Source organism: Medicago truncatula, chromosome 6 (assembly GCF_003473485.1).
Source record: "Medicago truncatula cultivar Jemalong A17 chromosome 6, MtrunA17r5.0-ANR, whole genome shotgun sequence".
In the NCBI taxonomy this organism is placed as follows: domain Eukaryota; kingdom Viridiplantae; phylum Streptophyta; class Magnoliopsida; order Fabales; family Fabaceae; genus Medicago; species Medicago truncatula.
Window position 1 is genome coordinate 2,814,868 of NC_053047.1, and position 15,235 is coordinate 2,830,102.

At 35.1% G+C, this 15,235-nt stretch overlaps 1 protein-coding gene across 1 annotated transcript; it reads right to left on the reverse strand.

Annotated features, from left to right (window-relative positions):
• Positions 1–4,805: 4,805 nt before the first annotated feature.
• Positions 4,806–6,454, reverse strand: LOC112422667 (uncharacterized). The gene is made up of 3 exons (XM_024785997.1): positions 5,911–6,454; positions 5,477–5,673; positions 4,806–5,270 (listed from the first exon to the last, which is right to left on the reverse strand). Exons 1-3 carry the CDS (start codon positions 6,452–6,454, stop codon positions 4,806–4,808), a joined length of 1,206 nt encoding a protein of 401 aa, XP_024641765.1.
• Between the last annotated feature and the right edge of the window lie 8,781 nt (positions 6,455–15,235).

Below are 15,235 nucleotides of genomic sequence, written 5' to 3' on the forward strand. Positions count from 1 at the left end.
ATGAGGGAGAATTATGTTGGTAATGGAACAAAATTGTGTGTTATAGTGTGTCCAATTGATTCTGATTCTCTGTGTGTGTTAGTAGTGTCTATGTAGATGAGTATTTGCATTAACAAACTTTTTTTTTTTTAACTAAACACGCATACTTAATAACTTAAATAATATTCGTGATAAAATTTCAACAAAATATAAAAACTATAATATAGAAGATGAAATTATAATTTCTCATTTATTCATATAATTATATTATGAAATACATTATGCTCACAAGAGCAAAAAGCATTACCACCATCTTCAAAGAAGCTTCCATTTCAACTCGACTTTCTTGACAAATAAAATCAAAGATGCTATTAACTTGTTATCATATGCTAGACTAGTGAGGTGTGCTTATTTATCCAATTTTGAAAATGTTGTTAAGTACAATTATTTCCATTTATTACGTGCAAATCTTAGAATCATGTTTTTTTTTTTTTTTTTTTTTTTCAATTTTAATTTACTTTTTATTCTTTGTATAACTCTTTTTTGAGTAAAAAATTGGTTCAAATAAAGGGGAAAAAATATTTCTTATTAATTTTTTTATATAAAAGTATTTCTAATGTATTTTTAAAGTAAAAGTATTTCTAAAGATATTGGTCAAGAAAAAACTAGTTGTAATAATCTTTTTACTTATAGATAAAGAAAAACATGATATTGGTCACAATTCGATTGAATTCATAAATGATTTTACTATCTCTTTCATACCCCAATTTTTGATCAAAGATCTTGCATTTATGCCCTCTTCTCACTTTATTTTATTTTATTATTTATTAGTCTTTTAGTTTTATCTTACCTTTTATTTTCCATCTTTTAGTTTTATTTTAATTTGTTTTTATTTCGTATTAGGTTTATTTTATTTTTCATTTCTTTTTAATTAATTAGTGTAAAAAAAAAATCAAAGCTTATTTTAAATTTATTTAATCATACCTTGAGTCTATCTTCTTTTAAATTAAAAAATACAAACAAGCTTATTTTGCCATTTGTCTTTTCACTTTAAAACCTTTTTCAAAACTCATAAAAAAACAAAACCAATCAAACTTCAATTTTTACACCGAACTACGAGGTTTTGATCCCTCACAGGTACGTAGACAAATGACTTGTCCTTCTAAATCAACTAAAATCAATTTTCTTTTTCTTTTTAACTCATCGTTCAATTATATTTTCATCCCTTTAAAAGCAAACAAGTTTAAGCACAAAAAGTTAAATAAAATCAAAAGGTTCTCATAGAGTACTACGAACATAAAGAGTGCTAATACCTTCCATTTTTCTATGGTATTTGAACTTTTTTCCACTTTCTATTGAAAAATTAAAAGTTCAGTCGTGACTAAAAAATAACGAGTCAATGCTAATCAAATAGCTATAATCTCCAAAAAATTACGCGACAATCTCATTTAAATTGTCGACTGACCCTACAAACCAACACGAGTCTTTTTAGCGTGTTTTGTCCTCACTCGCACGCTTATCGGGAAACTTCTCAGTAGGTCACCCATCCTAGTACTATTTCAAGTCAAGCACGCTTAACTGTGGAGTTCTTATGGAATGGGCTACTGAAAAGAAGAAGCATCTTTTTGATATAGGTAGTCCCTAACAATTCTTATAAACCTTCCTTCAACCATGCAGTCCCATACCTGCACGGCCTCGGGATCCTCTCATTCTAATGTGATTCGATTCCTCTAGAACTGTCAGGAGCCGCTCATTGTCGTGGCTTGTGCACCGGCAACCAGTCCCTGCCCTCGTCAGCCTTGGGTGTTACATGCCCACCAACTTCCGCTTGGTTTGTCCTCAAACCATACCGTACTAGGGAAATGTATGCTCTGATACCATTATGAACACCCCTTACGACTTTAAGCATTGCCGACTGACCCTACAAACCAACACGAATCTTTTCAGCGTGTTTTGTCCTCACTCGCACGCTTACCGGAAACATCGTAGTAGGTCACCCATCCAAAGACTACTCCAAATCAAGCACATTTAACTGTGGAGTTTTTATGGAATGGGCTACCAAAACAAAGATGCATCTTCTTTTTGGTAGCGCACAAGAACATGTTACATCACCGGTTGTAGTGAGGTGCACACAGAAACAAAAGTTGTTCCCCCTAGCCGCAACAACAGATTGAGCAGGTTCAACAAACAACTAAGGCTGAGGCAACCATTGATATTGGAACAACGACACAGTCTAATGATGAGGAAAATAATGTGTGTTCAGAGGACATTCCGACAGCAGCACTATACAATTGGTAACTCCTCTTACCCGCAGCCTGGTTTCACATGATAACACTTTTAGCATTCAATTATTTAATGCATCTGATGTAGTAGTTAGCTAGAGGTGATCTTGGAGGGGACCAAGAATCTGTTTTATCTCTCGTTAAAGAAACAACACTTGATATCAGTAGTATAGTGGCTCCTGATGACGCCACGGTTGTCTGACACTACAAGAGGATGCATTTTATGCATTTTTGGTTAGCAAAGGCAGCTGTGAATGATGCACCTTTTATAGAGGTAGTATCAAAGTCTAAAAAAAAAAAAAATACATAAGGTTGCATACAAAACCTGCTCTCAGGGTCCTCTTCCGCCGTCTAAATGAATATTATTCGTCGTATAATTGTTCAACAAAATATGAAAACTATAATATAGAAGATGAAATTATAGTTTCTCTTTTATTCATATAATTATTATGAAAAAATATTTCTTATTAATTTTTTTATATAAAAATATTTCTAAAGATATTGGTCAAGAAAAAACTAGCTGTAATAATCTTTTTACTTATAGATAAGCAAAACATATGATATCAGGCAAAATTCAAATGAATTCTTAAATGATTCAACTATTTCATATTTATATATACTTTTAGGTGTTTTTTTAGGGTTTTTTTTTTCTAGATTACCTTTGAAGAATGGTGGGTAATTTACCCACCAACCAATGAAAATGAGCAATTTGTTGGTGGGGTCAAGATAGTTCATGGATACCACTTAAAAATGTGCTTATGTGGCTAATGTGTATTGGTTGGGGTAAATTATCCACCATTCTTCTATGGGTACCCTAGTTGTCATCTTTTTTTAGAGATGTACGTTTAAGTGTTAGAATTATTAAATTTTCCCCCAAAAAAGGTTTTAAATTTTATAATTACGAAGTTATTTGAAATATTAGTGCATAGTGTTAGTTAACGTTTTTGTTAATCATTCAAAAAAAAGTTATCGTTTTTTCTTAAGACAGATGGGTGTAGACAGTGAACCATCGAATCCAAAGGCGGCCTTAAATAAAATATTCATACTTATAGAGACTTGCTTGAAGAATTTGCCTGTGTTTGGATGAAGGTTTGGGAGGGAAGAATTTACTTTTTGTTGTTAAATTACGCACACTATGAGATATTTTTTAAAAATTAAAATAATAACATGATAAACAATCATATAATATTTCAATCACACTAAATTTATTTTAGAAAAACGTGTTATATAGTCCGTAGTTTAAAAAAGAAAAGTAAATTCTCCCCTCCCTTCGCCTTCCAAACCCTCCATTCAAACACACTGTATGTTTGGATGGAGGGTTTATGAGAGGAAGAAAGGACAGAGCTTACTTTTTGTTTTTAAATTACGCACACTATGAAATATTTTGTAAGAAAGTAAAATAATAACATGATAAACGATCATATAATACTTCAATCACACTATAAATTTATTTAAAAAAATATATTTTATATAGTTCGTAATTTAAAAAAGAAAAGTAAACCCTCCTCTTCTTTCTCATCCTAAGCTCATGATGGGAGAACTTGCTTAAGGCTCACGAGAGAATGCCTAATCAAAAGCCCAACCAAGTAAAAGAAAATGTATATCTAAGTTTTGATAGCATTGAGTTATACTTTCTAACTGAAGATCAGCACGCCGAAAAATACACTTTGTACATAATTCAATATTGGATCACCTCGTTCAGTTTGTTGGGTTCGTGGGTTATTCTAAAAATGTTCGTTTGACACTTAATATTATTTGGCTTTTCGTGGTTTGGGTCATTCATAAAGAGAGAAATAAACAATTTTTTCAACATCAGGAGGAGCATCTGCAAGCTTTAAGTGAAAATGTTAAGCTTCCGTTATTTTGGTGGTTAAAATCGAGATATGTTACTTTCGATTTTGATTATCATCTTTGTAGGCTTAATCGTATTCCTTATTTAACTATTGTAACTCGATATGTTTTCTCTTTTGGTTGTTTTCAGACTTTTTATTATGTATCTCAGATGTTTAATAAGTCATTTCCAGTACAACTTGTGTTGGAAGGACTTGTTTTGATTGATTAATACTTGTTTCATTTCGATCTTTTAAGGTGTGTTTGGATTGAGGGTTTGGGAAGGGAAATGAGCGGAGAGTTTACTTTTCGTTTTTAAACTACAGACTATATAACATGTTTTTCTAAAATAAATTAAGTGTGATTGATGTATTATATTTTTTTTGAAGAAACTAATAGAAATATAATAAAATCAATCCCTCAAGCACAAGATGTGCCTGAGAAATCTGATAAAGTTAAATACAATTGCCTGAGAAATCTGATAAAGTTAAATACAATACAAAAAGGCTATGTAAGCCATGAAACAGAAACCAAAAACAGACTTTACAAAACAGTCTGTAAACAAGGTAAAGGATTAATTCTCCAATACGAATAATAAAAAACGAACAAGATGAAATTAGCTTTCAAACACCAATATGTTTGGAGTTTGACTCTTTCAAGTAGAAACTCCAAAAGAGCACTTTGATTTTGGAAAATCCTCCTGTTGCGGTCTTTTCATATAGTATATAAGACCGAAATCCAAATGATAGTAAAAGCTTGCATAGAATTCTTTGAGAACCCACCTAGAGCGCAAAACTGATGAGCATGAGAATATAAATTGCCATTGAGAACCGTAACAAAACCTAACCAATCCGAAATCATAAGCCATAAACGACCATAATAGTTGCATTGGAAAAACAAATGATCCATGTCCTCCTCGTTACCACATAAAGCACCACAAGAAACATTGGTTGCCTCAAGGATATTCCTCTTACGAAGATTATCCTTTGTAGCAAGTCTATTCAGAAAAAGCCGCCAAACAAAAATATTAACTTTTAAGGGAACCGCTTTAAGCCATAGAAATTGATCAAAATCTGCAGTGATGTTAGTATCCACCGCTGTTAAGTAAGAATAAGCAGAATGCACCGTGTATACTTGTGATGAGTGGAGTCTCCACACCCATCTGTCAGCTATGTCAACCTGAAAAACAAAATTAATCAACTGCTCCACACACTCCGCCACCAACTCCTCCTCCCATGCAAATAATATCCGTCTCCACCTCCAAGCACCCCCACCATCACTCCTTTATTTTCTGACAATTCATAAAGTCTAGAGAAAGCCACTGACAGAGGAACATTTAACAACCAAGAGTCCTCCCAAAACAAAGTAGTACTCCCATCACCTACCTTCCTGCCTATGTTATCAACCAACCACGTAGACTCAACCAACCCCACACCAGCTCTAACTTGGTTTAACTGACGCCACCAAATCGATCCAACACCCTCACAAAACCGCACCCTCCCCCCAAACTCTCCGTATTTAGCACGCAACACCACATTCCATAAACTTTCCTTATCCTCCAAAACCCTCCACACCCACTTTCCTAATAAAGACAAATTAAACTCCCGTAATCTTTTCACACCCAAACCTCCATTCTCCTTTTTCAAACAAATATTATCCCATTTAATCCAAGAAATTTTCCTAGAATCCTCACCACCACCCCAAAAAAAATTAAGAAAAATAGAATCAAGGGTAGAAATGATACATGAGGGAGCTTAGAAGAAGGAAAGGAAATAAACTGGAATGGACGACAGAACGGACTTTAGTAAAACCAACTGACCTCCCAACGATAAATTTTTAGACTTCCACCTAGATAACCGACGACGAATTCTCTCTACCAAAGGGTACCAAAAGATAAGTTTACGAGGATCTCCACCAATAGGCAAACCTAAATAAATGAAAGGTAACCGTCCATGTCTACAATGCATTACCACTGCTGCCTCATGTAACCACGACTCAGTAATATTCACACCAAACAACATGCTTTTGTGAAAATTAACTTTTAGACCTGATATAGCTTCAAATAATAAAAGAACAGCCTTCATTGCTCTAACATTAGCCCAAGACTTAATACCAACCAATAAAGTGTCGTCAGCAAACTGCAAATGAGACACCGACACAAGTATCTGCGTCCCAACTGAATACGATGTAAACAATCCATTGGAGGCAACCGCAGACATCATCACGTTAAGGCCTTCAGCCGCTAGCAGAAACAGAAACGGAGATAGAGGATCCCCTTGACGGAGTCCTCTTTCAAAATGAAACTCATCAGTCGGGCAACCATTCACTAGTACTGAAGCTGTAGCAGTTGTAACGCACTCCATAATCCAAGAGCACCACAGACGCGGAAATAACATTTTATCCATCACTTCATCTAAGTACCTCCAATCCACCAAATCGTACGCCTTTTTCAAAGTCCACTTTGAACATAAGTAGCTCTTTATCATTATGTTTTGCATCATCTACCAATTCATTTGCTATCAGAATACCATCCAAAATCTGTCTACCCTTAACAAAAGCACACTGAGAAGCCGACACCACACTACCAACCACCTTTCTCAACCGATTGGCCAAAACTTTAGACAAAATTTTATAAACACTACTCACCAAGGCTATAGGACGAAAATCAGCTACCCTTTGAGGACTTTCAACCTTTGGAATCAAAGCTATGAAAGAAGAATTAAGGCCTTTAGTTAACTTACCATGATGGTAAAACTCCGCAAAAAAGTTCAATAAATCAATCTTTAAAATGTCCCAAAAGTCTTTGAAAAAGCCCAAATTAATACCATCTGGTCCAGGACATTTAAAACTATCACAATCCCATACTGCTGCTTTAATTTCTTCCAACAAGAAAGGTTTGATGAGATCCGCCCCATCCGCCATTGACAACGATTTGAAAACCAAACCACTCATATCTGGCCACGGTTGTGGACGTCTCTTGAAATGATTTTGAAAGTGTTGAAAGATCAAATGACGCACATTCCCCACACCCTCAATAATACCATCCTCGGTTGACAAAGAAATGATAGAGTTCGACCTTCTTCTGGATGACATGATACCATGAAAAAACTTTGAATTTGCATCACCTTCCTTCAACCAATTAATTCTTGATTTCTGCCAATGCATACTAGCTTGAAGTTTCGAAAAAGCCATAATATCAGCCGAAAGCATATGAATTTCGTTCACTTCCTCATCACTCAGAGGACTATTCTCTCCTATAGCATCCAATGTTGCCATTCTTTGTTTAGCCCCTTGAATCTTACTGTTAATGTTAAGAGTATGATTCGAATGCCAACTCCTCAACCTTTCCTTTAATCTTTTAAGTTTTTCCTTCAGAATGAAGCCACTCCAACCTTGAACCTGAAACGACTGCCAACTTTCTTTAACAAACTCACCATACCCTGGAATATCCGCCCAACATTTGAGCATTCTAAGAGGTTTAGGCCCCCAATTTTCCTCATCAATAGTCAACAGAATGGGACAATGGTCCGACAACCCTCTAGGAAGAGCAACTTGAATACAATTAGGAAATAAAGTCGACCATGATTCAGATAAAAGAAATCGGTCTAGGCGACTCATCGAAACACCATCTCCCCGATACCAAGTAAAATTACGACCACACAAAGGTAAATCAATGAGAGAATTGCTGTCAATAAACTGATTGAAAAAATCACAGTCAGTTGACACTATATTTTCAACTCGGCCTCTCCTTTCTTCACTATTACGCACAACATTGAAATCACCAAGCACACACCAAGCCACATCACCATGGACAAAGAACAAATTAGAAATGGCTTCCCACAAAATTTGTCGCCCCCTATTATTGCAAGGAGCATAAACATTAACTAAACAAAACATTTCGTGATTCTTAATAAACGACCCCTTGATCATTAAACAATTTGCAATATTTACCGTCAACCAAACATCCAAAACACTAGGATCCCACACAGTAATAATACCACCTGACGCACCAACAGAAGGTTTAAAAGAAAAGGCCATGGGATCAGGCCCCCAAATAGATCGACACAAGTACTCATCAACCACTTCCACCTTCGATTCTTGTACACATAACATTGACGGCTTCCTCTCGGCAACTAATCTGTTAACCTCCCTCCTTTTTTCGGAAGCTCCAAGCCCCCTAATATTAATAGATAAAATCTTCATCAAAAAAGCATCAACACCTCACACACCTCCCCAGCCGCTCCCTCCACACTAAACAATCAAACTCCCCGTCCACAACCTTCCAACCCTCCATGAACTCCACTTCGAGAAAGAGCCTGAAAACTGTTGTTACACTGAATACCAATCTTTTTTCCCACCTCTATAATATCTTCCTCCACTTCCTTCGCATTTCCATGAAGCACAACCCAATTCTCCCAATCTTTAGACTTACCAGAATTACCTGATCCTGCTGACAAGGAAACTTTATTTGTCTTGCTAGAAGAAAAATTGGAAGATGTTTTAGACGACTTCCCTTTCAAAAATAGTCTTTTAGATTTCTTATCTTTTTTCAAAGACCTGATCAATTCCTTTCTGTCTAATTCTGAGAGTCTTGCTAACTTTTTCAAACCAAGCAACGACGGCGCCACCTTACGTCTTATAGGTGCGCATTTCTTAGTGCCATTAAACACCTCAACGTCATTCTTCAATGTTGTGTTCTCGGCCTCATGAATAGAATGGGAAGAAGCTGCATTTTCCTTCTTAACAATATTCTCTGACATACCTTGAATGCTTGAACAAATGGCTGGTACAGCTGCGCTATCACCTTCCTTCGAATATTTAACAATATCCTCATGAATATGATGAACAAGAGCATCAATTACAGGCTCTTCATGTGGTATACCTTCGGGAACTGAGCATTGTGATTTATTGTCATCTTCGAATTCAGATAAACAAGCATCCACTGCTAAGCCAAATTCCAAATCTTCAATAAATCGTATAGGATACTTCCTCCCATCAATCACAAAATGTGCAAAAAAATTCAGTTCTTGCAATTCAGGTGTTGCTATCAAAAAACGAGCATATTCCAGTCTACCTTTATTCACAGTAATCTCATCAATTTTGAGAAGACGACCTCTAGTTGATGCCAATTCCAAGAAAAAATTATCATTCCAAGCATGTAAAGGTACCCCATAGCATCTAATCCAAGCACCCCTCTCATATTGAACATTACTGTCTTTCGACCAAGGACGACAATCACATAAAAAATTACCCAAGAAAGCAGCCGCTGAACTAAACAATTCCGTGACGTCACCATCCAGACCCGGAGATAACACTACATTATCCCCTCCCAGAGAAATTAAATTAAAATCCAAAAAACCAGCATCTAAAAAAGATTGTTGTATACCAGAGAAGCAAATACCATCTTTAACTTTGGCTAAAAGACATTTGTTAGCCCAAACAACATCATCATGATAAGGTAAATACTCTCTAACCACTTCAGATGCAACACATACCACAAACAGACTCACTTCCTTCCCCAACAACCATTTTCGACCTCCCTTCCTCCTTCAACACCTCTGGTTTCTCCTTCACCACCATCCCCTCCACCTTTCTACCACAAACAACATCCCCCACTTTGATCACGCTCTCCCTCTCTAACTCACTACGAATGGCTGCCACCTTCACCTTTCCTAGTACCAATTTCCTACTATCACCTTTCTCAGTCTCTCTAACTAACAACTCCCTCGGTTTTTTCCTTCCTTATTTCCCCTATTATTTTCTCCCTAAAGCCTCTTCTCTACATCACCCTCAACAAACCTATCAAACTTAGCTACGTTTTCAAACAATCTAAGATCCCAAAAGAAAACATTATTGAGTGCTTTTTTCAATTTGTCAACATCACGTACCTTCAAAAATTTTGCAAAACCAAACCGTTGTCCACGCACATTACGAAACTGGGAAAGATACACATCCGCTAAAATACCACACACCTCCAAAACTTTCTTCAAATCCACAAACAGAAGACGATCCGGGAAATTCGTAATGTAAAACACAGCTGAGTCATGACTAACATTGCTGCCGCTGCCATTATCGTCCCTGCTTCCTTGATCTGCATAGTTATAGACACCATTGGAGTGTCCACGAGAACGCTGCTGAACAGACCCCAAGGGAAAGAATCTGCGCGCTGGAATCTTAACTGAAGAGTACCTAGACTTGTGTCTGTTTGATGCATCACGCGAGCAAGAAAACGGACGCCCTTGCTTGGAAGTCAGGGAGCGTCCGCGTACAGAACCAGAAAAAACCCTAACCATAGGAGAAGATGCACATGCTCCCAGTCTACTGTCAAACCTGAAGCGATCAAAAACCCTTCCAGACTGATCAAACCGCCTCTCCTGAACGTGCCCCTTACCTCCATGTCCGTTGAAACGACGCTGTCCGCTCCGTCCGTCCTGTTCCGGTCTCAATGATTTCCTTCTCCTATTTCTCACCCAGACCCATTCCCCATATGTCCCACCCTTTTCTGCCTCCCCGGCATATGGCCCTTCCCCCCCGTTCGAACGCGTGACCGGCGAAGGAGACCGGCGTGATGGTTGCCGGAAGCCAGCAGGTCGTGCGCCCTCTCTCCTAAACTCTCTCATAACGTGTAAATATTATTCAATGGATTGATGTATTATATGATTGTTTATCATGTTAATATGTTAACTTCTTATAAAACATTTCATAGTGTCTATAATTTAAAAATGAAAAGTAAACCTCCCCTCCTAAACCCTCCATCCAAGCACATCCTTAAAAAACATTACATAAAGACTTTAATAGAAAGTGAAACATGTCCTTAATTTGGTTAAGTCTAGTCTTCCATCTCAAAGTTTCGAAATGATCATCTCTGAATCAAACATAAACCTATGATAAATAAAAAGAAAATAAGGCTTCAATTATTTGTTTTTTTTTTTTTATCAAGGTTATGGGCTTGGTTTTTTTTTGTTTTGTTGTGTTTTTGATAAGGTCAGAGCATAAGACATCAAGAAAGAGAATATGTGATTTCTCAACTATACTTTAAACATGTGCCTAGTGCTCATATATATTATTTAAAAAAGGTAAAAAAAATACAAGAGAAAACTGGGGGGACATAGATCTAACCCAGTAAAACCGCCCAAGTGTGTAAGTCGACCTCAAACGGGTGATACAAAAATTAAAACCAACACACAAGTGTATCAACCTCTAATTAATCCTAAAACTAACTAAAGGTCTTTGATGCGGTGATTGAACCCTCCGTCAACACGGACACGATTCATGTACCATCAACTCCCTACAACAATGGCAGCAAGCTAAACGACCATTTCGAGCCTCACAGTCCAAATCAAACGAAGTGAATGACAGATATTATTAAACTAGCGTATGAATCGTCTGTCAACATAGAAACAATTCAAGATTCATCAACTCCATGCACGGCAACAAGCATTAGCGACTCTTTCGAACCCACACCGTCCTATGTCAAATAGAAGGATGACTAGGATACAAAACCACATACCCATCTTCCCTTGCACGGCTGACGCATTCCTGAAACTTTGAAATCCTGGAGATCTCAGCAAATCTATAATAGAATTAGGAAAACAAAGCCAAAAATGAACCGCAGCCATTTTGCAATTGAAACATGGAACCGTCTCTGCCGCCACTTCTAAGGAAGATAACACGACTTTAAACAAAAACCAAACGAACTCAGATGTTGCAGATCTAGCAACACCGGATTTTCCACCATCTACTCGAACCACCAAGTAAGTACGACGAGACAATGTTTTGAAACAAGTCACGGGATGCAGCAACTGTGACTATGAAAAAACTCAATTCGACCGGCGGCAACAAGGACACCGAATCGACTCTTTCCTCACCTACGCAGTGTTGAAGTGGTGCAACGTTTACGGGTTTGATTACACCTTAAATAAAACTATGAGTATTGTAAATATCAAGATAACGGGCTTGATTACAACTTAAATAAAACTTTCCTATAATAATTTTGTGTCACAATATTCAGTTAAACATCGAGGTTTTTCAATATAACAACTAGTTTTTGGAAAATTATTCTTAATTCTCGTGAATGAATTCTAATATTCGTGGTAAAAATTCAACAAAATATGAAAACTATAATATAGAAGATCAAATTATAGTTTTATCATTTATTAAAATAATTATATTATGAAATACATAATAGACCATTCTCAAGCTCACATTTATTATTGAATAAGTAACTATATAGCTACAAAATGTTAAGGATTTGTAGCCTTTGCAGGAGGAGGTCGTCGGAAGCAGCAGATGGCTGGAATAGGAGGAGGAGGACATGGTCCAAATGGAATACAAACCTTTTTCACATTTCCATGAACAATTTCATTTCCTTGAACACCACCAAACATTGTGCACAAAACAGCAAAAAGCATTACCACCATCTTCAAAGAAGCCTCCATTTCAACTCAACTTGTTCGACAAATAAAATCAAAGATGTTATTAACTTGTTATGATATGCTAGACTAGTGATGTGTGTACCTATTTATACAAATTTGAAAATGTTGATAATTACGTAAATGCAAATCTTAGAATCATATTTTTTTAACTTTAATTAATTTTTTATTCTTTGTGTGACTCTTTTTAAGTCAAAAAACAGGTACAAATAAAGGGAAAAAATATATGGACATAAAGCTAACCCAAGAAAATAAATAAAAAAGGTGAAAAGATAAATTAAAGAGTGATAATTTATAGAAAAATATTTCTTATTATTTTTTATATGAAAATATTTCTAAAGATATGTTGATCAAGAAAAAATAGTGATAATATACTTTTTACTTCTAGATAGAGATAAATTAAGGAGTGCTAATTTATTGAAAAAGAGAAAAAATAGTGATAATATACTTTTTACTTCTAGATAAAGATAAATTAAAGAGTGTTGATTTATAGAAATATATTGCTTATTAATTATTTTTACATAAAAATGTTTCTAAAGATATTGGTTGAGAAAAAAGAGTTTCAGATTTTATAATCCGGAATGGTTAAAAGGGTTTCAGATTATACAATCCGAAATGTAGTTTTACAAAGATTATACAAACATCAAGGTGCAACAGGTTTCAACAGTTTATGAACTTTTTCGATTTTAGAATTCAAACTGGCTTCGGATTCTAAAATTTGAATAAAGGGTGTTTTTGGAAAATAATAGGGCGTGAAAGAAAGCAATAGGGTGGAAAAGTAATCTCTATTGTATATTAGTTAGAGATAATTAAGGCCCAAGGTAGGCATACATGATGCCCAAGATACTTGGTTCCGAAGAAAGTGTCATTGTATAAATAGACATTAAAGCATAATGAAACGGTAAGGAAAACAATTCTTTCATGGTATCAAAACTTATCAAATTCAAGGGTCACCTATCTATCCATGCACTACGCCAAAAAAGTGTTGGGCGTGTGAGGGAGGTGTGTTGAAAAAAACTCAAGTCCTACATCGGATAGATAAGACTCTTCATAAGAGTTTATAAGAGGAGACACTCTCACCTTACAAGTCGGTTTTCTAACGATGCGTTAAGCCCCAATTTCAACACATATTAAAGGTATATGTTATCATATAGTATAAAAACTAACTTGTATATAAAGAAGAAGAAAAAGGTTTGGGATGAGTTGGCGAGGCAATAGCCACACCAAGCCTTAAACAAGTCCGCTCTTGAGTATCGATAGAGTGAAAGCCATTGTTGACGTCGACGAGTCGCACATTAAGTAAATAAAATTGGTAATAATGTTAGAATTTAAGCTCATTAGGAGAACCGACTAATCTATTAGGTGGAGAACATCATGATTTAAATATGAAATTATAATCTTCCATCTATTCATATTATTGTATTATTAAAAACATAATAGAACTTTCACAAGCTCACATTTCTTATTCCGAAAAGTAACAAAAAAGCTACAAAAGTTTAAGGATTTGTAGCCTTCCCAGACGGAGGGGGACAACATGGACCTGGCCTAAAGCATGGCAAATATGGCAAACAAGCCTTTCCTCCTCCAGTCTCTTGAACAACTTCATTCCCTTGAATTCCTCCAACAAGTGTGCTCACAATGGCAAAAAGCATTACCACTAACTTCAACACTACCTTGAAAGAAGAATCCATTTAACTTCACTTTCTCGACAAATAAACCTAAGTTGTTATTAGCTTGTAATGATAAATAAGAGGGTTATGTACCTATTTATACAAATTTACAAAATGTTTATAATTAACTCATTTCCATTTTCAATGTGCAAATTTTAGAATAATTTTTTGACTGTAAGTAATTTTTTATTCTTTGTTTGAATTCTATTAAAGCTAAAAAATAGATTACAATAAAGGAAAAAAATATAGGAACATAAACCTAATCAAACAAAATAACAAAAATGACAAATTAAAGGGTGTGCATTAATAGAACAATATTTCTTACCACTCTTTTATTATAGAAAAATAGTTCAAAAGTATATTGGTAAAAAAAATAGTATTATTATACTTTTAACTTATGGTAAAAGAAACCAAAAAAAAAAAGATATTGGTCAAAATTCAATCGAGATTCTTAAAGTTAAGCCACTAAGATTGATGTAGTGGTGAGGGGATTGAGTAGCAAGGATGAGGTCCTTATTTCAAACCTCATTGCCTCAATGGTAATTAATTTATGAAAACAGGGAATGGAGGGATATATTTATGAAAATAAGGAAAAAAATATATGGACAGAAAGCTAACCCAACAAAATCAATTGTAATAAAAAGAATAAAAAAGGTGAAAAGATAAATTAAAGAGTTTTAATTTATAGAAAAATCTTTCTTATTATTTTTTTTTTATATGAAAATATTTCTAAAGATATACTGGTTGAAAAAAATAGTGATAATATACTTTTTTATTTCTAGATAAATATAAATTGAAGAGCGTTAATTTATAGAATTTTTTTTCCTATAAATCATTTTTATTTAAAAATATTTCTAAAGATATTGGTCGAGCAAAAAGGGTTTCGGATTCTATAATCCAAAATGGCTAAAAGGATTCCGGATTATACAATCTAAAACGTAGTTTTACAGAAATTACACAAGCATTTCCAAGGTGCTCCAGGTTCCAACAACTTATTAACTTTTGGATTTTAGAAACCATACATGTTTCAGATTCTAAAATC